The sequence below is a fragment of the Candida metapsilosis genome, assembly GCF_017655625.1.
Source record: "Candida metapsilosis strain BP57 chromosome Unknown scaffold3, whole genome shotgun sequence".
Classification (NCBI taxonomy): Eukaryota; Fungi; Ascomycota; class Pichiomycetes; order Serinales; family Debaryomycetaceae; genus Lodderomyces; species Lodderomyces metapsilosis.
Genome location: NW_027138161.1, coordinates 296697 through 318603, shown reverse-complemented (window position 1 = coordinate 318603; position 21907 = coordinate 296697). Strand labels below are relative to the sequence as shown.

Genomic DNA, 21907 nt, shown 5'->3' with positions numbered 1-21907 from the left:
GTACTTACCCAGATACACCATTCTTTGCCATATCATAAATAGCATAGATATTCAACATTGAAACCAAGATCCAAACTGCAACAGCAAACACAGTGGTAATCCAATTATTAGTCATATACTTGAACCGATCACCATTTTCATCCACATGGTCAACTTTACCTCCCTTTGGCTCATCCTCAGTGTTTAACTTCACCTTCATGAATTTCTTGGAGCATGTAAAATAAATCAATGGGGCAGTCAATGGTGGCAACAAGATTGAGATGATAATTTGTGAAATGTTTAATGCTATGGCCATTCCGTCTCTTCCTAAAGATGCACTCACTATAAGACAAGGTATAATTGAAATGCTTCGCGTAATGAGTCTTCTTAACCATGGTTTCAAAGTCCAGTTGATGTGCCCTTCAGAAACAACTTGTCCAGCAATGGTGCAAACAATACCTGCACTTTGACCACTGAATAATAAAGCAACCATGAAAATGGTACCCATTGCTGGTGCAATGGAACGTGAAAGCAAGTCGTGGATGGTGTATAAATCGGCATCCATGGCTTCGGGAGTTCCATACATTGTTGCACCGGCAACTATCAAAATTGCCGAGTTGACAAATAAGGCCAATGTGAATAAACTAATTGCTAGTTCGATGATGGAGTATTTTAATGAATAATTGATGGCTTTGTACGAGGGTTTGTAGTTATGATAAAAGAAATCAGCTTCTCTTTCATATTGCTTTTGTTTTAATTTCTTCTTTTCTTCATCAGAGGATAAAAATGACTTTTCATCACCATCAGCAGCTTCATTGACAACTTTATCCAAGTTTACGTATCCATTTTTGACATCATAATCACGCAATCTAGGCTGTACCAATCCTGAACCTAAAAACAATGAATGAATCATAACGGTAGCTCCAACAATGGACGTGGCAATAGTTAACCCACTTCCATCAAACATTTGTTGACTTGGTACATATCCTCTAAAGATGTCTCTAGCATCAGCATGAATTTTAGACAATTGAATACAAAAGCAAATAACAACAACAGCCACTAGCGCACCCACAGAGTATTCAAAAATTTTGACAAACTTCATTGACGAAGTGTCTGTGCGGTATGCCATAAGCACAAACAAGACATCAACAATGGTGATTACCACACCAGCAGGTAAGGGAATCCGTAACAAGATGTTTAATGCAATAGCACTACCAATAACCTCAGCAATATCAGTAGCGATAATGGCAGCTTCAGCAAGTACCCACAATAACAAGTTTAATTTCTTGGGAAGAAATTCTCGACTGCATCGAGCTAAATCATACCCAGTAACACTTCCTAACTTGATACACAAACTCTGCAAGAACACGGCAATACAATTGGATAAAAACACAATGAATAATAATGAGAATCGATTTGAACTTCCTCCAGTAACACATGTTTGATAATTACCTGGATCAATAAAACTGACAGAAACAACTAAACCAGGGCCAATGAATGATGCGTATTTGCGAAGAATCGTCTTGGTTTTGGTGGTAATGTCAGTGATTTTGTTGTGTGTGGGAGGAGGAGGAGGAGGAGCCTGAGCTTGAGGCTGTTGTGGCTGTGCAGATGCGTGGGAGCTTACACTGGATGTGTCAGTATCATTGTTAGCAAATCTGGTACCTTCATGTATGGCAAAGGGGTCTTGCTCCTCTTCCTGTACAATTTCTATGCTAGTTTGCTTCTCCAGTACAGTAACCTGATGATTCTCTTCTGGTTCTTGACCAGTGAACTCTTTGATGGATGTTTTATCCGCAAGATCGATGGATTTAGCCATGGGGAATTGCCAAGGGAAATGAAGTAAATGTATGCACTGTTAAACTAGTGATGAGTATTCTTTTTTCTTGGGTTTGTACCTTTCTATATATATTGATGGGAAAGATAAAAAAGTTATTTTTTTTTTTTCTCCTTTTCGGAGAATTCAGGGAGAGATTTTATACTTGACAATAGCCTTTCACAAGTCTAACCACTCATAACCTTCAGAAGTTGATGTGCTGGCACAATAGTTAGTACTGATTTTTTTCTAAAAAATAGGGGAAGGGAGTTTGTCCCCGCTAATTATAGCAGTTATGCAGAATACTTTCTAGTACAAATGGGATTTCTCTCAAATGCAATTCCGGAATATTACGAGTGAATACACAAATAACTCTGTTCAGGCACAGAAGAGATTCCATTGTACGGCATTCTAGAAAAAAAGCCATATAATTGTTAATGCCACGTTGTTCGCAACTGACAATTTTACGCCTTTGTCCCCCCTTTCTACTGAGCAATATTGCCGTTAAACCACAGAAGAGATTGTTTCATTAACCGTGGCAATTCAAATTGTGTTTGTTTCTTGCAACTTTGTGTTGCAACTACAGTACATTTCGTAATGTTACTGTAAGCATCTTGCGCTTATAGGGGAAACCGATTTAGGAGAAATCCCGTATTAAAGAGAGTTTGTGCGGTATCGGATGATCACAAGATGACTGCGCCTTCTTCCTGAAGCTATTTTTAGTTCTATAATTTTAGCCACTTATAAACTGTGCGCAAGCTTTTAGCCTGGAAGCACCAGAGTAGCGTTATGAGCTTCGAAATATCTTCCTTTGTGGTTCTCTTACTCTAATACGTCTATTGGTTCTATACTACTACCCAAAAAACTCCCTTTTATTTTTACTTCAAGCTGGATGGATTTTCAACAAATGATTTAATTGGTTCCCCATCATCAATAATCTTCTTCACTTTACCCAAAATGTCTTGAAAATCATTAAACTCAGTATATGGAATACCTTCTCTAACACAATAAGTTATCAAATCTTTTCCACGTTTAGCAAACAAAAGATTAGTTTCCTTAGCAGCACTTAAATCGGAAACACCATCACCACAATAAAACAATTTAGGCTCAGTTGCTCCATCGTCTTTCACTTCAGAAGTATCAAATCCATGACTAGTCAACCATTCTTTAATTGATTGAGCTTTATCGTGACCAAATGGAGATTCAGGATGTTTGAATAAAAGTTCCCAATTTTCACCATTGTTATCAATACGCACATCATTTGACATGATTTCAATATGTTTCAAAGCTTCAGCACCAACTAGTTGTTGCAATAATGCTGAAATCAAAGGCTTCATACCAGAACTGACAACAATGATTCTTATACCGTGTGCGTTACAATAATTGTAAAAATCTTTAAAACCCGGATCTAATTTGATATTAGCCAACAAGATGGAAAGACATTCATTGAATGGTGTAGTGACCGAGCCAATTTCTTCTTTGAATCCATCACGGAAGTTGGTTTTACCATCAAGAATATCTTGTCCAATGGCACTTCTTTTGGCCTCACCCATACCAAGATTATCAGTTAAATAATCATTGGAATCTTGCAAAGTGACTGTTCCGTCGAAGTCAGTGAAAACAATTGCCGGTGGTTGTGACATAATAGAGGCTGCGTGTATAATGTATGTATCAAAGAATGATGAATTTTGTTGGACAAAGGAATTGCGTTTTTTCAAAATGATTGCGGGCGAACAACACGCGTGGAGGTGAATTTTGTTGTGCGGTTTTGCACGACTCTCTACAAACACCAAAAGACTATTGGATAAAAAGTACAGTCAGACGTGGTACTGTTTGAGTGTATGAGGTATGATATTTGAGATGAAGTAACCCAATACCTTGTAGGGAAAGAAGATTGAAGTGGCCAAAAGAAAACATGCGATTCCTTAATTTTAACTTTCACCATTTTTTCGGCGAAATGAAGGCTTTTCTTTTGCAACCGTTTATTAAATTGGCTAAATCTTGGAAGTATGTGCTGTACTATTAATCCTAGAAGTTAAAGAGGATGTTAAAGTAGATCCGGGGGATTCTATCGTAATGGGACGCCAGAGGGTGGTTACTGTATCACCGCAACAGCATGAGTTTCATGACAACTTGAGGAATATAGTGGAGACCGGAAATGTACCGGTTCATTCTAAGCTATTCTGTTACATTCTCTTTACAATTGATGTGTAGCCTGACGCAAGAATGTGGGGTAAACTCGTATGTCAGCTAGCTCGCATGCGGCAAGCGTAAATGCTCGAAGTGTCTCTCACACTACCTGATTAGTGTTCAGTGCATATTAAATCTCCTCTCGACTTATGCATGCATCACATATGGCTATTCGCCCTCCCAGCTTTCACTCTATTGAGTGAAACGGTGGTCTCGGATTTCGGTCCCTTTTATTTTTTTTAATTTTTTTTTTGTCTGCCTTTGTTTTGTGTCTGGTGTATTTTAAGCAAAGAAATTTATCAGCTTTCTCAGACAGACAAAAAAGGTAGACGATGTCTTGTATACGGAAATCCGATATGAGACTGATACGTTTAGCTCTTCTACACCAGTGGCAGTAGTGGAGCACAACCTCACAACAAAGGAAAGAGGCAAAGGAGAAGTGATGGACTCATTTCATTTTCATTTTCACGTACCAATGAATTTATCGGTACAGTTCTAGAAAATGCTAGAATTGCTATTTTTAGTGTCTGTATGTCGTAATAAATGAGTTATAAATAGAGTTGGATATGCGAGTCTAATAGTAGGTTAGATCTTGCTGTCAAATTAGCTTTATTGATGATTTGTCAGGGTCATGTCCTTCTCTTAACGGGTGGCCTCATTTACAAGTACTCCTAGTTATCATGATGAGTTTTCATCTTTTGTTGGTGCTTGGTATCCTATTACAATGTGGCTCGTGGCTTGTTGGGTTAGCTTTTCATGATTGAGCAAATTGTCTGATTTTACTGTAAAGTTGTTTGTGTAAGTTTGCTTAGAGACAACGGTTCAAAATTACTGCAAAAAAAAAAAAAGAAATTTATACAAGAAATTCATTGACGCTTGCTGCTTCTAGTTCTTTTGCTATAAAAAACTAAACTTACTTCACCGCCTACTGAGCTTTAATTACGTACTTCTATTTTACATGTATGCTATTGATGTATTACTACGCCTCTTTTTTCTTTCCCCATGTGGGACTGTGGATGTAACTTTTGTCTCAGACTGCATATTTTAAGAATCTGTGCAGATTTTTCTAGAATAGTGTGTCTGTTTGATTGAAAGCTGTGAAAAGATTTCAAACGGACCGGTATTGACACAAATGGAAGTCCAGAGTGTCTCTCTATAATGGAGCTCACCGTCTGAAACAAGGTTCAAATATATAAATACAATAAATCCCTAGACAATATGCGTTTGTGGTTTGTAAATTGCGTAATACATACAACAGTTTAAAGCAAAAAATAAAAAAAGAATAAAAATTAAAATAAAATAAAAATAAAATAAAATATAATAATTATTACTTATTAATTTATATTTGCTATTATACTATTATACATATCTCATTGAAATAACAAAAAACATATATTTAATCAAATATTCTTTCATTTCTCATCACTTTCTTTTCATTCTAGAGATCATAGCTTACTACTTGGATTGAAAATACATTTATAGAAAAGTCACAGTTTATACATACTGCTATTACAGAAACAACAACAACAACAACAAACTCCCTATTCCACACAAAGCAAAGTTTATTTGCTTCGAAATTTAGACACCCAATATACACACTTATACAGATATAGCCTACACCTTACCACAGCTATGTTTGAAAACTTGAAAGCATTCATCAGACATGGTAAACAAGCTAATGATATGAAGAGAAAGCCAGGTGCTCCGCCTTACTCCACCGCTGCTTCCGAAAACCCATTTGGATCAGGGTATGAGATAATTGATGGTACTGGTCTTAACAGCAACGACAGCAACAACAACAGTCCATCTGATTTGCAATACCAACAGTATCAACAACAATTTGAACAACAACATGGTGCAGTACCAAGTGGTTTGGATGCCTCTCAAGCTTATGCTACTCCAACTTATAGTGCTGATGGTAACCAATCTGATATTACCTTGAATGATCCAGTTCAGCAACAAAAGACCCACGAACACCAAGACTATAACAAAGTGGCTGCCCAGATGGTCGAAGAAGAGAACTTGCAGAAATCCAAGCACAAGACTTATCAAGACTTGGACAATTATGAAGTATTGGAGCAAATGGGTGAAGGTGCATTCTCAGTTGTCAATAAAGCCATTCACAAACCAACTGGTAAGGAAGTAGCAATCAAGATTTTACGTAAATTCCAAATGGACCAGCAAAAAAAGCAAGCCGTGTTGAAGGAAGTCACGATAATGAGACAATTGAACCACCCAAATATTGTTTCCTTCATCGAGTTTATTGACTCCCCTGATTACTACTACATTGTCCAAGAGTTGGCCTCTGGTGGTGAGATATTTACAATGATTGTCAAATATACTTATTTAAGTGAAGATTTGTCTCGTTGGATTATTACTCAAGTCGCTCATGCAATTCGCTACTTACACGAGGAAGTAGGTATTGTTCATCGTGATATTAAGCCGGAAAACTTGTTGTTTGAGCCCATTGACTTTGTTCCTAGTGTCAATCCAATTGCCAAGTTGAGGAAAAGTGACGATCCAAATACCAAAAAGGATGAAGGTGAATTTACTCCAGGCTTAGGTGGTGGAGGTATTGGAGTTGTCAAATTGGCTGATTTTGGTTTATCGAAACAGATTTGGGAACATAATACTAAAACGCCGTGTGGTACTGTTGGTTATACTGCCCCTGAAATTGTTAGAGATGAGAGATATGCCAAAGAAGTTGATATGTGGGCCATGGGGTGTGTCTTGTACACTTTGCTTTGTGGTTTCCCACCTTTCTATGACGAAAGGATTGAAACGTTAACTGAGAAGGTTGCCAAGGGTCAATTTACATTTTTACAACCGTGGTGGGATGAAATTAGTGATGGGGCCAAGAATTGTGTCTCAAACTTGTTGACAGTTGATCCTAAAAAGAGATACACCATTGATGAGTTTTTGCAAGACCCATGGATGCAAAAACAACAAACTGGAAAACTATCTGCTGCATCAGCAGCTATTCCTTCTTCTACTGTTAAGCAATCACATCCTATCCAATCTCAGAACAGCAATGCTGCTAAATATTCAAGAAAATCTCGTTTACAACAACAATCATTTAACCAGGATCTTTATTCTCCAGCTGCAGTTGCATTGCGAGATGCATTCGACATTTCCACTGCTGTACATCGTATGGGTGAAGAAGCAGCATTATCTAATAAACATGGTGGATTAAGTAATGTGGAAGATTTGATTGAGGAAGAAGAAGAGGAAAACGAAGAAGATGTCACTAAAAGTGGACGCGTTTTGCATCATCATTACAACAGTGGTGCAGGAGGAGATGATTCTTCTAGTATACCCAGATCGACTAAACGTCGTCATCAACAACACAGTACAATCAAGCCTAAAGGTGGCTTTGATTTGAACTTAGGAGGTGCTTCGATTATTGAAAGAAGAAAGAATAAACAAATCCCCATCCAGAGTAGCTAGTTGAAGTGTGAATACTGTCCAGCGGGGGTTGCTGTATCCAATTTCTGTCACACATATTTGATCTTTTTTTTTTTGTTTTGTTGCTATACATATATATATAAAGCTTATAGTTCTACTTGATTTAGTTTAACTTACGATTAGAATGTTGTATTTAGATTTGAAGTGTAGAGAGTAGCAGTTTTTAGAAGCGATTATGGAAACTAAAACTGTGTTAATCATGAAGCGCATTCATAACCGGTACTACAAACAAAAAAATGTGCCTGTCATTGTGTGGAGTTGTGGCGCGCATATTCCTAAAAATAATATGTGTAATCAACTTAGTAATACAATTTTCATAATAAATACTTCCGCTTATTCCTCCATTATTTCAACCAATTGACTTTAAACACAACACCCTAAAGATGTCCGGTACTATCCCCAAGACTCAAAAAGTTGTCTTATTCAACGATACTGGCGATTTAGACAAGATTGAATACGTTACTGATTTTCCAACCCCAACAATTGATTCTGACCATGAAATAATTGTCAAGAACGCCTATTCTGGTGTTAATTTCATTGAAGCTTATTTTAGAAAAGGTATCTATCCAGTTTCATCAACACCTTATGTCTTTGGTAGAGAGGCAAGTGGAGAAGTTGTTGCCGTTGGCTCTGGTGTAACTAATTTGAAAGTTGGTGACAAGATTGCTTATTTGTCGTCCTCCACTTTTGCTCAATATACCAAAATCAGTGACGAAAACTTTGCTTATGTCAAGTTACCTGCTCTGGCTACTGAGAAAGACTTGGAAGTGTATGGATCATTGTTGTTGCAAGGGTTGACAGCATTGACTTTTATCAACGAGGCTTACAAAGTTGAAAAGGGTGACTATGTTTTGGTTTGGGCAGCTGCTGGAGGTGTTGGAAAGATTCTTGTTCAATTGATCTCTCAATTGGGTGCTCATGTGATTGCCATTGCTTCAACAAAGGAGAAATTGGATCTTGCTAAATCGTATGGAGCGGAATACTTGATTGATGCAAGCACAGACATAAACAAGCAGGTTGATGAAATCACCAATGGGAAAGGAGTTGCTGCTTCGTTTGATTCTGTTGGGAAAGACACTTTCCAAATAAGCTTAAAAGCATTAGCAAGGAAGGGTACTTTTGTTAGTTATGGTAATTCGTCTGGTCCCGTGACTCCATTCCCATTAGCTTTATTGTCTCCAAAGAATATCAGGCTTTTGAGGCCTCAGTTGCATGGTTACATAGCTACACCGGAAGAGTTTCAACATTATTCCAATACATTATTGCATTTGTATCAAACTGGAAAGTTAAAATTTGATATTTACAAAGTATACGATTTAAAAGATTATAAACAAGCTGCTCAAGATTTGGAAGGTAGGAAAACACATGGAAAGTTGACATTGAGAATTCCTCAAGAATAAGTAGCAAAATTACAATTTGGTTTCTTTTTTATATTTAGATTCTATATAAATTCAATACACGCTATATACTACAACTTTGGACGACTCTTTTCAAACTTTATCAAGTCCTCTGGCGTAACAACTCCATAAACAAACGAACCCAGATCGTTAGTAATAATGGCGAAGTAGTTTCCTCTGTTGAAAAATGATGCCAAATCTTCCAAGGGGCTATATGGAGTCAAAACACTGTACCTTTTTCCTCTAGGCTTTAATATTTTGGTCTTTGGTGGGGTGGTTTTGCTCATATCTGACTTGTGTAAGATATCTTGTTCATACTTGCGTTTGGTTGATGGGTTGAACCACAACATGTAGTTGAATACAGGCTGCTTGTCAGGTGACAGAGTTTTGAACTGCTCTAAGTTCACCACACCCAATAGTCTCCTGTTCACCTCGTGGATTACTGGCAAGTAAGTAAAGTCATATTCGTAGCCAATTTCAATGGCGTCATAAATTGATGAAGTTGGGTTGGTTGATATAGCTTGTGGGATGTTTAAATCTTCAACAGTAGCACCACGGTAGTCGCGAGTGGTGAAGATGGGAGTACCTGTAGGTGTAGATGGTGGTGTGTTTGTCATTGGTAGGAAAGTATCAACTTTTGCAGGAATTTTTTCACAATATCTCTCACAAAAAGGGTTTTCTTAAATTAAAGCGCTAAACTACACAAAATTTCTATTTACAACTTTCTATTATGCAGCTTCAGCAGTACGATACTCACTTACACCATTACCTCCTCCTCGCCGTGACTCTGATACTTCTCTTACTTCACCTTCCTCTTTGACAACTCTTGTCCAGACTTCTTCATCATTACCATTATCCAAAATTCCAATCCTCATAGTTGCCAATAGATTAACTGCTGCCGTCAGATGTCCATAAACACCTCCATAGAATGCTCTAGTGGCATCTTTACCATGTGACGCTTTCAACAATTGCACACCACCGGGATGTTGATCCATAAAGGGAGTTATATCATGGATAATATTTTGAATAACAATGTATATTCTGTCTTTATTTGATGATGATTCAATTGTTCTTTTGAAATCTTGTGGAGTTATTAAAGGTAGTTTCGATATTGGTGTACCCCAATTCAACTGACTTCTCATTCGATTAAGAATTTCTTGTTGTTGTTGAAGTCGTAAATGTTCAACCAAGTTATCTGGCGTTCGACATAATTCACAAACAATACCTAATTTATCTAAAGTCCAAATAAACCATTTTGTTGGATCATAGGTGAGGAGGCTATTGTTGCTTCGGTAATCATGGGGAAACTCATGATGATAATTTTGATGTGATTGGCCATAAGTGAGTAGTGCCATTAACGGATTTTGACAATCTTGTGAGGAGTTTTTGTCACTAAATGGCTGTGATGGAATAGTTACTTGAATCTGCTTCAAATGACACAATGATTCAGTAGTGAGGAGTGATTGTTGACATAAAAACATTCGAAATATTCCAGGATATAATAACCCATGCATTGCTGTGTCGTGGCAGAATAGTTTTGTAATCACGACTGGAATGAGTAAAGTTGTCACAGCGAACCAGAACAAATACGTCTTTTGTTGCCAGTTTAGTAAATCCCTCATCTTCTCATCATAAGAATCTTTAAACTCCAATTCGCCTTCATCTTCTTCAGTCACATCAAACTCATCACGAAGACCAATTGCTTCTATTTGCTCTTTATCAAGTTTAATCTCTTGAGGTACTCCATCATCAATATTTCGCGGAAACTCTTGCTCAATAAACTCATTGAAAAATTGAACTGCTCTTGGTTTTCTTAATAACCATCCATAGTGACTAAACAACAATCCACGTTTGATCGAATAGGGATCTTTTTCAGTATCATTAGTAAAGTGATGATGTGCACGATGTAGTGATGCCCACCATCTAATAGACCCCAATCCACAACTACTACCGAAAATAGCAAAATAATACTTTAAAAAGGCAAACCTAACTTTGTACGAGTTGTGAGTGAAATACTTGTGATACCCAGCAGTAAATGCCAACATGGTGATATTATAGTAGACAGTGGTAAAGTACAACGTCGATTGGTTCTCGGGTAGTATACTCTCCTTAAAATAAAGCATATAAAATAACATCAATAAGGGTAAAACAACGGTAGTGATGGTATGAGTGTAATTGATTCTCAGAAACAAGTCTCTTCTTCTCTTTCGTATCTCCTTTATTCTTGTATTCTTCATCTTGCTAGCCTGGTTGAGCAAATTCAGAGGGGCCGACGATGTGCTCCCACTGGAGGAAACAACCTTCCTTCGTTGGATCTTGATGCTTTGCCCATTGCGTGATTTCTTGTCCATTTTGGGATAAAATGTCGTCTGAAGCAGCTTTCAGGAAACTTTCCTTGTATGGTTTCGATTTCTTTGTTTCGTTAAAGCACTGACTGTTGATGCAGCAAGCGTGGGGTAATGGGAGGGGTACAGTCTGTCAGACAGTATTGTGTATGTAGTCGGTTGGAGTTGCAACTGGTGATGCGTGTAAATTTGTTCAATAAGCAAAAAGAAAAAAAATTGACAGACAAAAAAACATCACCAAACAACAACAACAGTACTCATTCACATTTAGATTGTCATAAGTCTCCAAAGCTATGTCTCATATACCTATACCTAATCAACAGGTGCCTCCAGCACAGGCACCACCACCACCCCAACCACCTGTCAATCCACCTCGCTCTACGGCTAGTTCCATTCCTGCAATATCATACACACCAACAGATATAACCATTCCTAAATCCCTATATGACAAACTACCAAATCTTAAAGAATATGAAGCGTTAAAGGAAGCTGAAAGGAGAGTCGACTTACTTATCGCTAGAAAAGCCCTTGACTTCCGAGCAATACAACAAAAGACAATTCATCCCTTTGAGTATAAGCCAAGTACGGGAATATTAAGAGTATTTATATACAACACCTGTGAACACCAACCTTGGCAGAATCAATTGTTACAACAGGAAGGAAAGGAAGTACCTGAAAACACTACTCCAACTTGGACCTTACGTGTGGAAGGAAGGTTTATCAATGATGATAAATCTGCACAAGATGAAACCAATAATTTGAAATTTAGTGCATTCTTGTCCGGAATATCAGTTGATCTCTTGGAAAATGAACATTATCCAAACTTACAAGAATCTCATAGTAATATTATAGAGTGGAGAGACGATTCAGCCAATAATGTGGGTAGAGATCCTGCTGCCACTGTTGGATTTGATGGCATGGATATCAAGAGAGAAGGTAAATACAACATCAAAGTGAAAATAGCATTGATGGTTAAAAGCTTCACTTCCAAATTGAATGTTTCAAAGCTCATGGCCGAGTTTATGGGTAAACTCGAATGCACTCAACAAGAAGTGATGTACACCATTTGGCAATATGTTTTAAACAAGAAACTTTTTGTCAAAACAGCCAAATATAATCATGTTTCAGCTGTTGAAGGATTGGGTGATATAAATCCCGGTGCCGATAAGGATCGTAGTGCTTATGACGACCTCACTTTGGCTGAAGCGGATGAAGTCTTGTACGAGTTGTTGGATGTACGTGAGTTTAAATTTTCCGATTTATATGGATTGATTCAGTCCCATTTCAAACCTAGAGAACCAATAATCGTGGACTATGAAGTGGACACAAGAAGATCCACCACCTTGGGTGATGTTGTTTTGGATATCCCTACTGAATTACCTGTCAATATAGCCAAAGCACAACGCGAATTATTGGAAATGAACAAATCAGCCCTTGAAAACTTGTCACACCACGATTCAGTGATTGAAAAGTTGAATCAAAAAATTTCATTGGCTATTATTGAATTGAGAAACGCCAACTCAAGACAAACTTTTTACAGTGAGTTGAGTAAAGACCCTGTCAAGTTTATTGAACAATGGTTGGTAAGTCAAGGTGAAACTCTTAAAGCTTTAAAGAGTGATGAAGGGTACGATGAAGAGATTGTTAGAAGGGCCAAGTACTTTGAAGATAACGAAGATTTGATCAAGGAGAAAATCGATCTCTTGTTTGGATCAAGTAGATATTAAAATAAAAATTGTCAGTTTTTTGTATTATAAAATTAATCAACGTATTCATCATCCTCTGAATCATTTGCAGGAATGTCCTCGTCTATATAATTCCCATCGTCATAACCATTATCGGCAAATCCTTCTTCATCGACTTCACCAAAGGTATCATTGTACTTTGCAGCAGCACGGGAATCACTATAGTCTATAGTACGTTTCCTTTTTTGTCTTGATGTGGTTTCCAACACCTCCTGCTTTTCAATCAATGGATATAGCTCCGACAAGTATTCACGTAAGCGCAGTACCGAGTAGTAAAGGTCAGAAGTGCCAGCATACTTTTCAGTATCTTGTAGCTGTACCTCCAAATAGACAATAAACGCTTTCAATTCTTCTGCAGTTGATGCAACTTCATACCAATGCTCAGAGTCATCAAAATTTCGATACGTTATGTTATCTACCTCATTACCATCCTCGTCAAATTCAACACCATCAGCTTTTGCAGAGCCGATAAAAATCAGGTAGGTATCTTGAACATAAAGCTTGAAATCCGAAGGCGGTACGGTGCCCAACCCAACATCTTGTCCTTTTAATATCGCACTCATTTTATTAACTGAGCTAAGACCTCCATTTTCTTCATCTGCCATTCTACAGAGATAAAATCTTCCAGCATAGAATCCTAAATCCCCAACAAGATGATCAACCAATCGAAGGTTCATCGAATGTGCTGTGGGGTCGGACGTAGGATCCACATATTTCAAATCGTCTTCAGTTGATTTCATTTTGGATAATCTTGCATCTGCCTTCGTTTTCGCTTGACGACAATTGTCAAATCCATACAAAAGTGCTCTTGACGCGTAGTAGGTATCCTTGTCCCCCGGTAACTCTTGATTCTGAACATTTTGGTTGATATAATTTTTGATGGAATCTGATGTGGATAACGACCACTGAGCTAATGTTTTGAGAATGAGTAACCTATCCAAAGGGTTGCTTAATCCACGTAAACCTTTAGACTCAAACTCGTTGGTATAGAAAGGGTTGAATGTAATGACAAAATCTGACTCTCTGGGAAACTCCGTAATTAAGATATCTGGATGTGTTGGATCTACTGGCTCCCCAGCATCATAAGCCTCTCTCTCAGCTGGGCTGTATAATTTCCATTCCTTCGGTAGTCCTAATTTCGAGCTTTGCGGTTTGAGCTCCTGTATTGCACTAGATGCCGATACAACGTCTTTCTTTCGGTTCAACACCAATGTGAGCAACCTCTTTAGTAATTCCTCCATTTCAGGTGATACATAATTGACATCATAATCACTTGCGTTTTGAAATGGCGTATCTTTCAACTTAAACCTGGGGGTTTCAGCCTGTTCTCGAAGAGCAGGTAGACTCAAGCCCTCTTCGAAACTCTTTGGACCTAGATTTTTAATGGGTATAATCTCCTTAAACTTGCTCAAGAATGAAACCAAGTACATGATATCATTAGCATATGGTGCTTTTTGTATAGGATACCCCAATGCCAATTTGTTGGTGCTCTTCAAACGACTCTTGTCGTGTTGGACTAAAAAATCCTCCATGGAGCTGATGGGAATCAAAGGCGAAGGCAAAGCTTTGGGGTTTCGTTTTTCAAGTGCCCTTCTTACTGGATTGACTGTAAGGGAGGAAGTCAATTTCTGCTTCTTTTCGGTTGCAGGTGGTGCCACTCCTACTTTTTCAGGCACCTTGACCATCATTGAACCTCCTTCTTTCTCGTTTTCTTTTACAATTGGTGCTGTATTAGGAGCGGATGTCGGCTTGACAACAGCAAAATTCAAAATCGATTGATGTCTCTTCTTTAACGCATCCAGGGTAATTTTACCACGTGTCTCTTTTCTCAAATTCTTACCACCACGAGACCCAGGACCTTCAACTGGTTGTGAATCGAATCTAAACTTTGACATTACAGCCTCATTGTAGTTCTTATTGGAAGATGTCTCCGGTGGAGATGGGGGCTTCGCTATATGCTTTCTAGGACGTCCAAGACGTAATGCCTTTCCATCAGGATCATACTGAACTAGCTTTATTTCATGCTTTGGTATCCTCATTTCGTGTATCATATCCATGTATTCGGGAGGTGAAATAGTGGCGACATTCAGCTCATCTTGTTGATCGGCTTTATGTAAGTTATTTAATAGAGACAATGCAGCCTCAGCTGTACCTGAAGTGGCAAGATGCGAGTCATCAGTATTGAATGCCTCAAGGTGAGTCTTGTCATTGCTGTCTGGGGCGGCTTCCATCTCCTTAATTCTCTCCTCCTCTAGAAACTCCACTCCATCATCATCAATTTGGTATTTTGAGACCTCAGGGTCAATATTTGGATCCATCGAAACAGGCTTTTTCCAAATGGACCAAGATAAAGCAACTAGCTGTAGAATTGAGCCTTTTTGCTGGAAAGTTGTTTGTTGGCTTTCATCTTTCCTGAGCTACCAGTTTTATCCAAACCTTAAAAATCAAAACGCAAACGCGTCTCATTTTCTCAAGAACCTATTTGCCTTTGCTTGTTTCTTTTCCCACAACACAATAATCCCAATTAATGTCAGAGTTTGGTAACTACGGAGCCTTTGGTGATACCAACGGAGGCGGATTTACTCAAGGCGGTTTCAGCGGAGATGGAAACTCACAGCAAAATAAGGTGCAAACACGTAACAGTATTTCCCCAGTAACCATTAAACAAATTCTTGAAGCAGAACAACCTGTACCTGATGGCGAGTTTAAAATTCACAATGTCAGTATCAGCTTGGTTAGTTTTATCGGTGTTGTCAGGAAAGTAAGCGCCAATGGAACGACGTTGCACATCACCGTCGAAGATGGCACTGGCTCCATTGACGTTCGTAAATGGATCACTGAAGAAAGCGGTTCAGCTGAGCAAGAAAAGGAATTATTCATGGGATATACAAACAAGTATGTTTCTATTGGTGGGGCATTAAAGGTATACAATGGCAACAAGAACATACAAAACGCTTCAATAAGTCTCATACAAGATAGTAATCAGATTATCTATCACCACTTAAATGCTATTCACAACCACTTGAGAAGTCAAGGTATAACCAAAAGCAATGACTCTGCTTCCAACGGTGCTCAAGGAAACAACTTGTTTGTCGATAATGAAGGATCCGCCACTGACAGGGTCTTGAACTTCATAAAACAGGAATGCCCTACAATGCAAGAAGGTGTACCACTTGCATACATTGCTCAAAAATTGTCTATTTCCGAGAAAGAGGGAGAGAAGCACTGTAATGATTTGATTGAAAGTGGAAAGATTTACGTGGGTTTCAACGATGGTGGTTACATTGCTGTTTAAATGTATGTGTAGTATTAATAAAACATTAAAATCCTAAGTTTTGTTGCAGTTGCCTGGCACTAAAGAATGAATGCCACAAGTCATCGCTTGCCACATTCTCTCCTTGAGCATGCTTCTCCAAAAGCTGATCTGCACCAACACTACTCATCATCGTCAATGAATCAGCTTCATTCAACTTTTCTTCAGTCGGCTCAGATTCTACCTCCTGATCAAGCGCACTATTTTCAATCAACTTTATTCTTCTGTTTGTCGATGTAATGATGATGCTTTCCTCCACAGTATTCTCAATGGCAAACATCCACACCGTGGTTGGCTTTATTTGCCCAATTCTGTGAATACGAGAAATTGCTTGCAACTCCAATGATGTGTTTACCAATGGTTCACACAAAAATATATGAGTAGCATTCACCAATGTCAAACCACTAGCCTGTGATTGGGCATTTAATAAAAAGCAAGTGACTCGATTTTTAGGATCCTTGAAATATTCCACTGCTACGGCCTTTTCTCGCCTTTTTGATAGATGCTCTGGAAATAAAATACTTTCTGTCCCAACATAGGTGACCCCGGCTTCTCTCAAAGCATTACTCAATATATACAACGTGTCTTGCCATTGACTGAATATGACAATCTGAACTGATGGATCGCATTTTTTTAAATAGCATGCTTGCTTCACAATCAAGTCGATCTTTGTGCTATAGGATGACGGCAACTTAATCAGTTGAACTTCATGAACCAATTCCTCATTTAACGGTTTGTATATGACGTTGAAAAGGGATCCCTTTTTTGGGGCCAATTCAGAGTTAGAAACCTCTTTAGCTTTTAGGTCAGGTGCATACCGAGTAAAATTGTACACCGATTGTACATCAATTCTAGCCTTACACATTGGACAGTGTCGCGAACTCTTCATCCATTGCTCAAGACATTCCTTGCAATACTTGTGTCCACACTGGGTTAATGATCCAATACTTATGCTAGATCGACAAATAATACAAGTCATAACATCCTCGTCAGCATTGGAAATAGTTTGCTGTGACTCCCTCACCAACTCTGTCAAATACCGGAATCGACCAACGGCACTGTCCATGGATCGTTTTAATGTCGAGAAAGAAGACAAAGTTCCCAATAACGTGGAGCTAACACGATGTCTGTCAAGTTCGTCCCTTTTTAAAAATTGAACATCCTTCAATTTGACTGTATCAGAAATTTGCTGAAGCTGCTTAAAATATTCAACCCTAGCGTTAAAGACAGCGTTACAATTAAGATTTAGCTCCTTAGTCATCATTGTTTGTGCCAATTTTTGGTTATCATAGAGGGTGCGAAGTTTTTGGCCCAATATACGAAATAGCCCAAGGTCTAGCCCAATTGCCCTTGATGAAAACTCCTCCAAGTCGTTCTCGATAGTGGTAAGTTCTGATATCAATTTCGAAAAATCTACATTTGCAGAAGCAACTGGTTCCATGGGGTTGAGCCTTTGTTCAAGCAGCCCAGTGATCATTCCTTTTCGTTTAGTCAATAATGCATCCAATGAAGATAAGAGATCTTCCGCAGTAGCTTGAGCTTCCAAATTCTTTTCGTAGTCATTATCAATAGAATCCTCCTTCTCCTCAACCTCTTTTTTCTCTTCTGCTGTAACGTCTTTTTTATCAACTGGGTCTAGCAATAACTCAACCAAAGTGGCAAACTTTGCGTTAAACTCATCAGTGATCTGATTGAGTTCGTTTATAAATGTCGCGAGTTTGCTTAAATATGATTGCGCTTTTGGGGTGACGGCAAAATGGGTCAAGTCCTCCATATCAATAACAGGAAGCTTGTTGAAAAACTTTTTTGATGATTTTGGTAGCAAGTTTGTTGCATTGTCGATGTAGTCCTTTCCAACTGGAAACAAGTAGCCTCGAGTGGATATCCTCGTACTTGAAATCTTATAAAATTGCTTGACGGCACTTTTTAAAATCTTGACTCTAACATCTTCAGCTAGTTCATAATACTTGGTTTCGTTCTCTTCTGGTGAACCTAACTCAACAAAAGTGCCATGAAACTCGAAATCAGAAACTGGGATTGAAGTTGCCAAAGAAGCCAACTCGTTGGCTCTTTCTTGATTACCAAAATATTTGGGTATTTCCCCCAAGCTTTGAACATCAACATCCACTCTGAATTCCTTAACCAATTCCTGAAATTTTGAATCATATAATTGAAAATTGGCTGATGCGTATAAGAAATAGAATCGATGTAAAAGCAAAAGCCAGCTTTTTAGTCTAAGTCTCATGGATGAAATCACGCTTTCATTCTTATCACCTTGCTTATCACCTTCAATGCGACCTATATCGTCGTCGTCATCCACAATGTCATGGGAATTACTTTTATAATCTTGAATATACTTATCAAGCATTTTCTCTATTCTGTTAATCACATTCAATGTTTCAACAATACCAACCTTCAAGTACTTTACAGCCTCTTCCGGATAATAAACGAATTCCAACAATTCGGATAGACTTAACAACTGATCAACATGCTTTCTTTCGAAATCGCTTATTTCACCATACAGACGTATAAGCATATCGCTCAATAAATTGTCCAAGGTTTTCAACGAATCAATCAATGTCACTCCATTCTTCAAGTTGAAACGCCTCATCTTTTTGGTACCTACTTTTAATTTTCCAACCTGAGGTGAACAACAAAGCTGACGCAAACGCGAGAGCCACGAACGCATTAACATAAGTACCGATGGAGATGGGTTCCAATCATTCGCAAGTGGATTACCAAATTCATCTAATCCAATGTGAGATAAGCATTCAGAGAACTTTTCGTCGTACAAATCCTGTTCAACTGGTGAAAAGGGTATAGTTAACAAGACTCGATTCTGCGGTGGCAACTTTAAATCATCATGAACCATGGCTTTAGTATGTCTAATTGCCAAGTTTGACCAGAAAGATTTAAACTCCGAGGAGTTATTTAGTAGTAGTTGCCAAGACAATACTCCAATGTCATAATTGAAAGGATGAAAACGTAAAAATTTCAAGTAAGAGAACAAGTCGTTAATGTCTCGTTTAATAGGGGTACCAGACACACCCCAAGCATGGAATCTAGGAATCAATGCAGCGCTTTGGAAAGTTTTCGAAACTGTCAGTGACACCATTTGCACCTCGTCTAGCAAGATCCTCCAAAATTGGATAAGCATCAATGGGGATTCATACTCGTTCTTACGGTACCAACTAGGTACCTTATTGTGCTTCAATGCCAATTTTATCTCATCTTGCAACGCTTTCTCGTAGTCTGTCTCCTTTTGCAGTGAGTCGGTTTTTTTGTTTGCATTTTGCGGCTTTCTCAAACTTGTCAATTGAAATAATGTCAGGTAGTCCTGAGACAATGTATCTTTAACCTCTTCACTAGTTGAAGATTTAGATTTATTTTTCCGATTGTCTTGATATGGAGCATCTCGTTTTGCTCCCCTTGTTGTCCTCAACTTGCTGGAGTATCTAGCATAATCCAATTCTTTTGCTATTATCTGGTAAGTGGTGATTACAATATCAAACTTTCTAAGGTACTCTGCAATCACAGCGGGCTTATTTCCAAACATGGGATAGTTTGAAACACCCTTGTACTCTGTTAATGCTAAAGACGGAGCCAAGTTGAAAATTTCATTTTTCCATTGCTGAAGTATAGTTGAGGGTGCTATAATTAATGTGGTGCGACCTTTTATGATCGTTTTGGTGTCTCCAAATTCATTCAATGGTAAGTTTAGCTTCGTATCCACTTCTTCGATGGGTCTTTGGTTCAATAATATTAGGGCAGCTGTTTCCACAGTTTTTCCAAGACCCATTTCTTCACTTAATAAGCATCTAGCTGGGAGCGTCATGGGGTATAGATTTTTGTCCTCTTGTAGCATGTAGTCGTAAAGATAGTCTTTGATCTGATCTGCTGTCGCTAGATGGCTTGTGTACTTGTTGAAAAAGACTCTTTTGTCAGAAATCTCGGCAATTCTCCAGCCAAACCAAATTTGATTCATTATCCCTAGCATTTTACTTTCGTTGGACAAGTCACTTTCAGAAAAGTATACTTTATGTTCACATCTGTTTGTTTCAAAATTGTACTTTGCATTCTCCTTTTCGAGCATCCAGTTTACTGTCTTCTTTTGGAATTTTAACAAATCCGTTTCTAGTTCGGGAATATCGAAATCTCCTTCAAATGGTGGTAAATTTTTGGTGTGTTCACATATACTCTTGTAGAAGAATTCTGGGGTTACTGATACCTCGTCACTGTTCTTCTCTGTGGTGTGCTTTTTCTCCAATATGGCAATCAAAGAAGCCAGGATCTTCCTCAGAATAACGTTCTCCAAACTCAAATTGTAGTCTAAGAAATAAGTTAAAGTCATTTGGACTATTCCGTTGCCCAATTTCAAGCTTAGACTAGCTTCACCTGAGAGACCGTACTTGTTGTTTGATGAGCTTAATAACCGAATCTCATCGCGGGGCATTTGGGACTCTGACACGTCTGCTATTTCAACCAAGGTTTGCAATTTCTTATGGTAGTATCTCACAACTAACCTTTCGTTCTTACCAAGTAGAAGCTTTACTGGTTGATTTGTAATTGTGATTTCATTTTCCCCTTCATATTCGTCAACTAGTTGTAAGGACCGCTCGGCAATTCTCAACAACTCTGAATTGTTGCTCCTGGACATTTTCCGTTTCTTTGCAGGTTTTACATCTGAGGGTGTCTCATCAGTTGGTTGAGAGAGCTCTTGCAGACACCGAAGAATAGCATCCTCATATATTGTATGTACACGCATGTGCAGCCCAGTGTGGAGTGTGATCGATGGTTGAGTCGCCCTTTCTTAGGGATTTGAATAATTTTCTACGGTCAATGATACAAAAGTAACGCCACTCTAATGATAAGACACTACACAACGAAAACTAATACCTACAACTACCTCTTTTTATTCACCCTCCCGCTACTCTTCAGTTTAAGAAGATTATTCTTTCTTGCATTTGCCGCTAGCTTTCTCTCTGCCTCGTCTCCGTGTCGCACCTTCTTTCCATTTTCACCAAGTTCACTCTTGAATGCGTAATCCAAACTTATCTTTGAGTTCATCAAGATGGTATTATTAAGTTTTTCAATCACCAAGTCGCTGGTTTCAAAGTCTCCAAACGTAACAAACCCAAATCCCATGGAATTTCCTTCTTGATCCCGTTTTATTTCTGGTTCTTTTATCACTGTACCAAACTTCAGAAAAGTATTCATTAGGAACTTTTCATCAATCAATGGGTTCAAGTTGTTTACAAACACTCTAGCTCCTACATCGATGTATTTATCACTCAATAGGTCTTGCTTGGTGTTGATGAAGGTGCCTACTTGCAGTCGTAGTTGCGTTTGTGGTTTTGAGTCAAGTTTCTTCAACTTTAGCAGCTTTCCGTAGAGTCTTGCTCCTCGTAGGATGTCTTCAGTGTATTTGGCATCTAATGGGTTCTTGAATTCAACAAATCCGTATCCTTGGTGTGTCTTGAGGACTCGATCTTTGGGCATATTGATGTTTTTAACTGGACCAAACTGAACAAATAATTCGTACATTAATAGTTCCAGACACTGCGGGTCGAGGTTTCCAAAGTACAAGGACGCATTGGTATTTCTCTCGGAATCCGGTAGTTTTCGAAAAATGGAGGACATGTGGTGGATGTGTTGTA

At 38.4% G+C, this 21907-nt stretch overlaps 10 protein-coding genes across 10 annotated transcripts; 4 read left to right on the top strand and 6 right to left on the bottom strand. All coding sequences in view use genetic code 12, as the record gives it.

Annotated features, from left to right (window-relative positions):
* Nucleotides 1-4: 4 nt before the first annotated feature.
* On the bottom strand, nt 5-1798 carry SMF12 (divalent metal ion transporter; the record flags this gene model as incomplete). Its single annotated transcript, XM_067691849.1, has 1 exon — nt 5-1798. One exon carries the CDS (start codon nt 1796-1798, stop codon nt 5-7), a length of 1794 nt encoding a protein of 597 aa, XP_067548288.1.
* Nucleotides 1799-2673: 875 nt separating this feature from the next.
* On the bottom strand, nt 2674-3438 carry I9W82_002938 (putative phosphoric monoester hydrolase; the record flags this gene model as incomplete). Its single annotated transcript, XM_067691848.1, has 1 exon — nt 2674-3438. The coding sequence occupies one exon, from the start codon at nt 3436-3438 to the stop codon at nt 2674-2676; it is 765 nt and encodes a 254-aa protein (XP_067548287.1).
* A 2179-nt stretch (nt 3439-5617) lies between these two features.
* Nucleotides 5618-7432, top strand: RCK2 (serine/threonine protein kinase; the record flags this gene model as incomplete). Its single annotated transcript, XM_067691847.1, has 1 exon — nt 5618-7432. One exon carries the CDS (start codon nt 5618-5620, stop codon nt 7430-7432), a length of 1815 nt encoding a protein of 604 aa, XP_067548286.1.
* A 401-nt stretch (nt 7433-7833) lies between these two features.
* I9W82_002936 (NADPH:quinone reductase) lies at nt 7834-8850 on the top strand (the record flags this gene model as incomplete). The annotated part of the gene is made up of 1 exon (XM_067691846.1): nt 7834-8850. One exon carries the CDS (start codon nt 7834-7836, stop codon nt 8848-8850), a length of 1017 nt encoding a protein of 338 aa, XP_067548285.1.
* Nucleotides 8851-8918: 68 nt separating this feature from the next.
* I9W82_002935 (uncharacterized protein) lies at nt 8919-9464 on the bottom strand (the record flags this gene model as incomplete). The annotated part of the gene is made up of 1 exon (XM_067691845.1): nt 8919-9464. One exon carries the CDS (start codon nt 9462-9464, stop codon nt 8919-8921), a length of 546 nt encoding a protein of 181 aa, XP_067548284.1.
* Nucleotides 9465-9575: 111 nt separating this feature from the next.
* On the bottom strand, nt 9576-11198 carry OLE2 (Ole2p; the record flags this gene model as incomplete). Its single annotated transcript, XM_067691844.1, has 1 exon — nt 9576-11198. The coding sequence occupies one exon, from the start codon at nt 11196-11198 to the stop codon at nt 9576-9578; it is 1623 nt and encodes a 540-aa protein (XP_067548283.1).
* Nucleotides 11199-11485: 287 nt separating this feature from the next.
* I9W82_002933 (uncharacterized protein) lies at nt 11486-12919 on the top strand (the record flags this gene model as incomplete). The annotated part of the gene is made up of 1 exon (XM_067691843.1): nt 11486-12919. The coding sequence occupies one exon, from the start codon at nt 11486-11488 to the stop codon at nt 12917-12919; it is 1434 nt and encodes a 477-aa protein (XP_067548282.1).
* A 32-nt stretch (nt 12920-12951) lies between these two features.
* Nucleotides 12952-15255, bottom strand: I9W82_002932 (uncharacterized protein; the record flags this gene model as incomplete). The annotated part of the gene is made up of 1 exon (XM_067691842.1): nt 12952-15255. One exon carries the CDS (start codon nt 15253-15255, stop codon nt 12952-12954), a length of 2304 nt encoding a protein of 767 aa, XP_067548281.1.
* Nucleotides 15256-15464: 209 nt separating this feature from the next.
* RFA2 (Rfa2p) lies at nt 15465-16232 on the top strand (the record flags this gene model as incomplete). Its single annotated transcript, XM_067691841.1, has 1 exon — nt 15465-16232. The coding sequence occupies one exon, from the start codon at nt 15465-15467 to the stop codon at nt 16230-16232; it is 768 nt and encodes a 255-aa protein (XP_067548280.1).
* A 25-nt stretch (nt 16233-16257) lies between these two features.
* I9W82_002930 (U2 snRNP complex subunit) lies at nt 16258-21890 on the bottom strand (the record flags this gene model as incomplete). Its single annotated transcript, XM_067691840.1, has 2 exons — nt 16258-21059; nt 21272-21890. 2 exons carry the CDS (start codon nt 21888-21890, stop codon nt 16258-16260), a joined length of 5421 nt encoding a protein of 1806 aa, XP_067548279.1.
* Nucleotides 21891-21907: the final 17 nt, after the last annotated feature.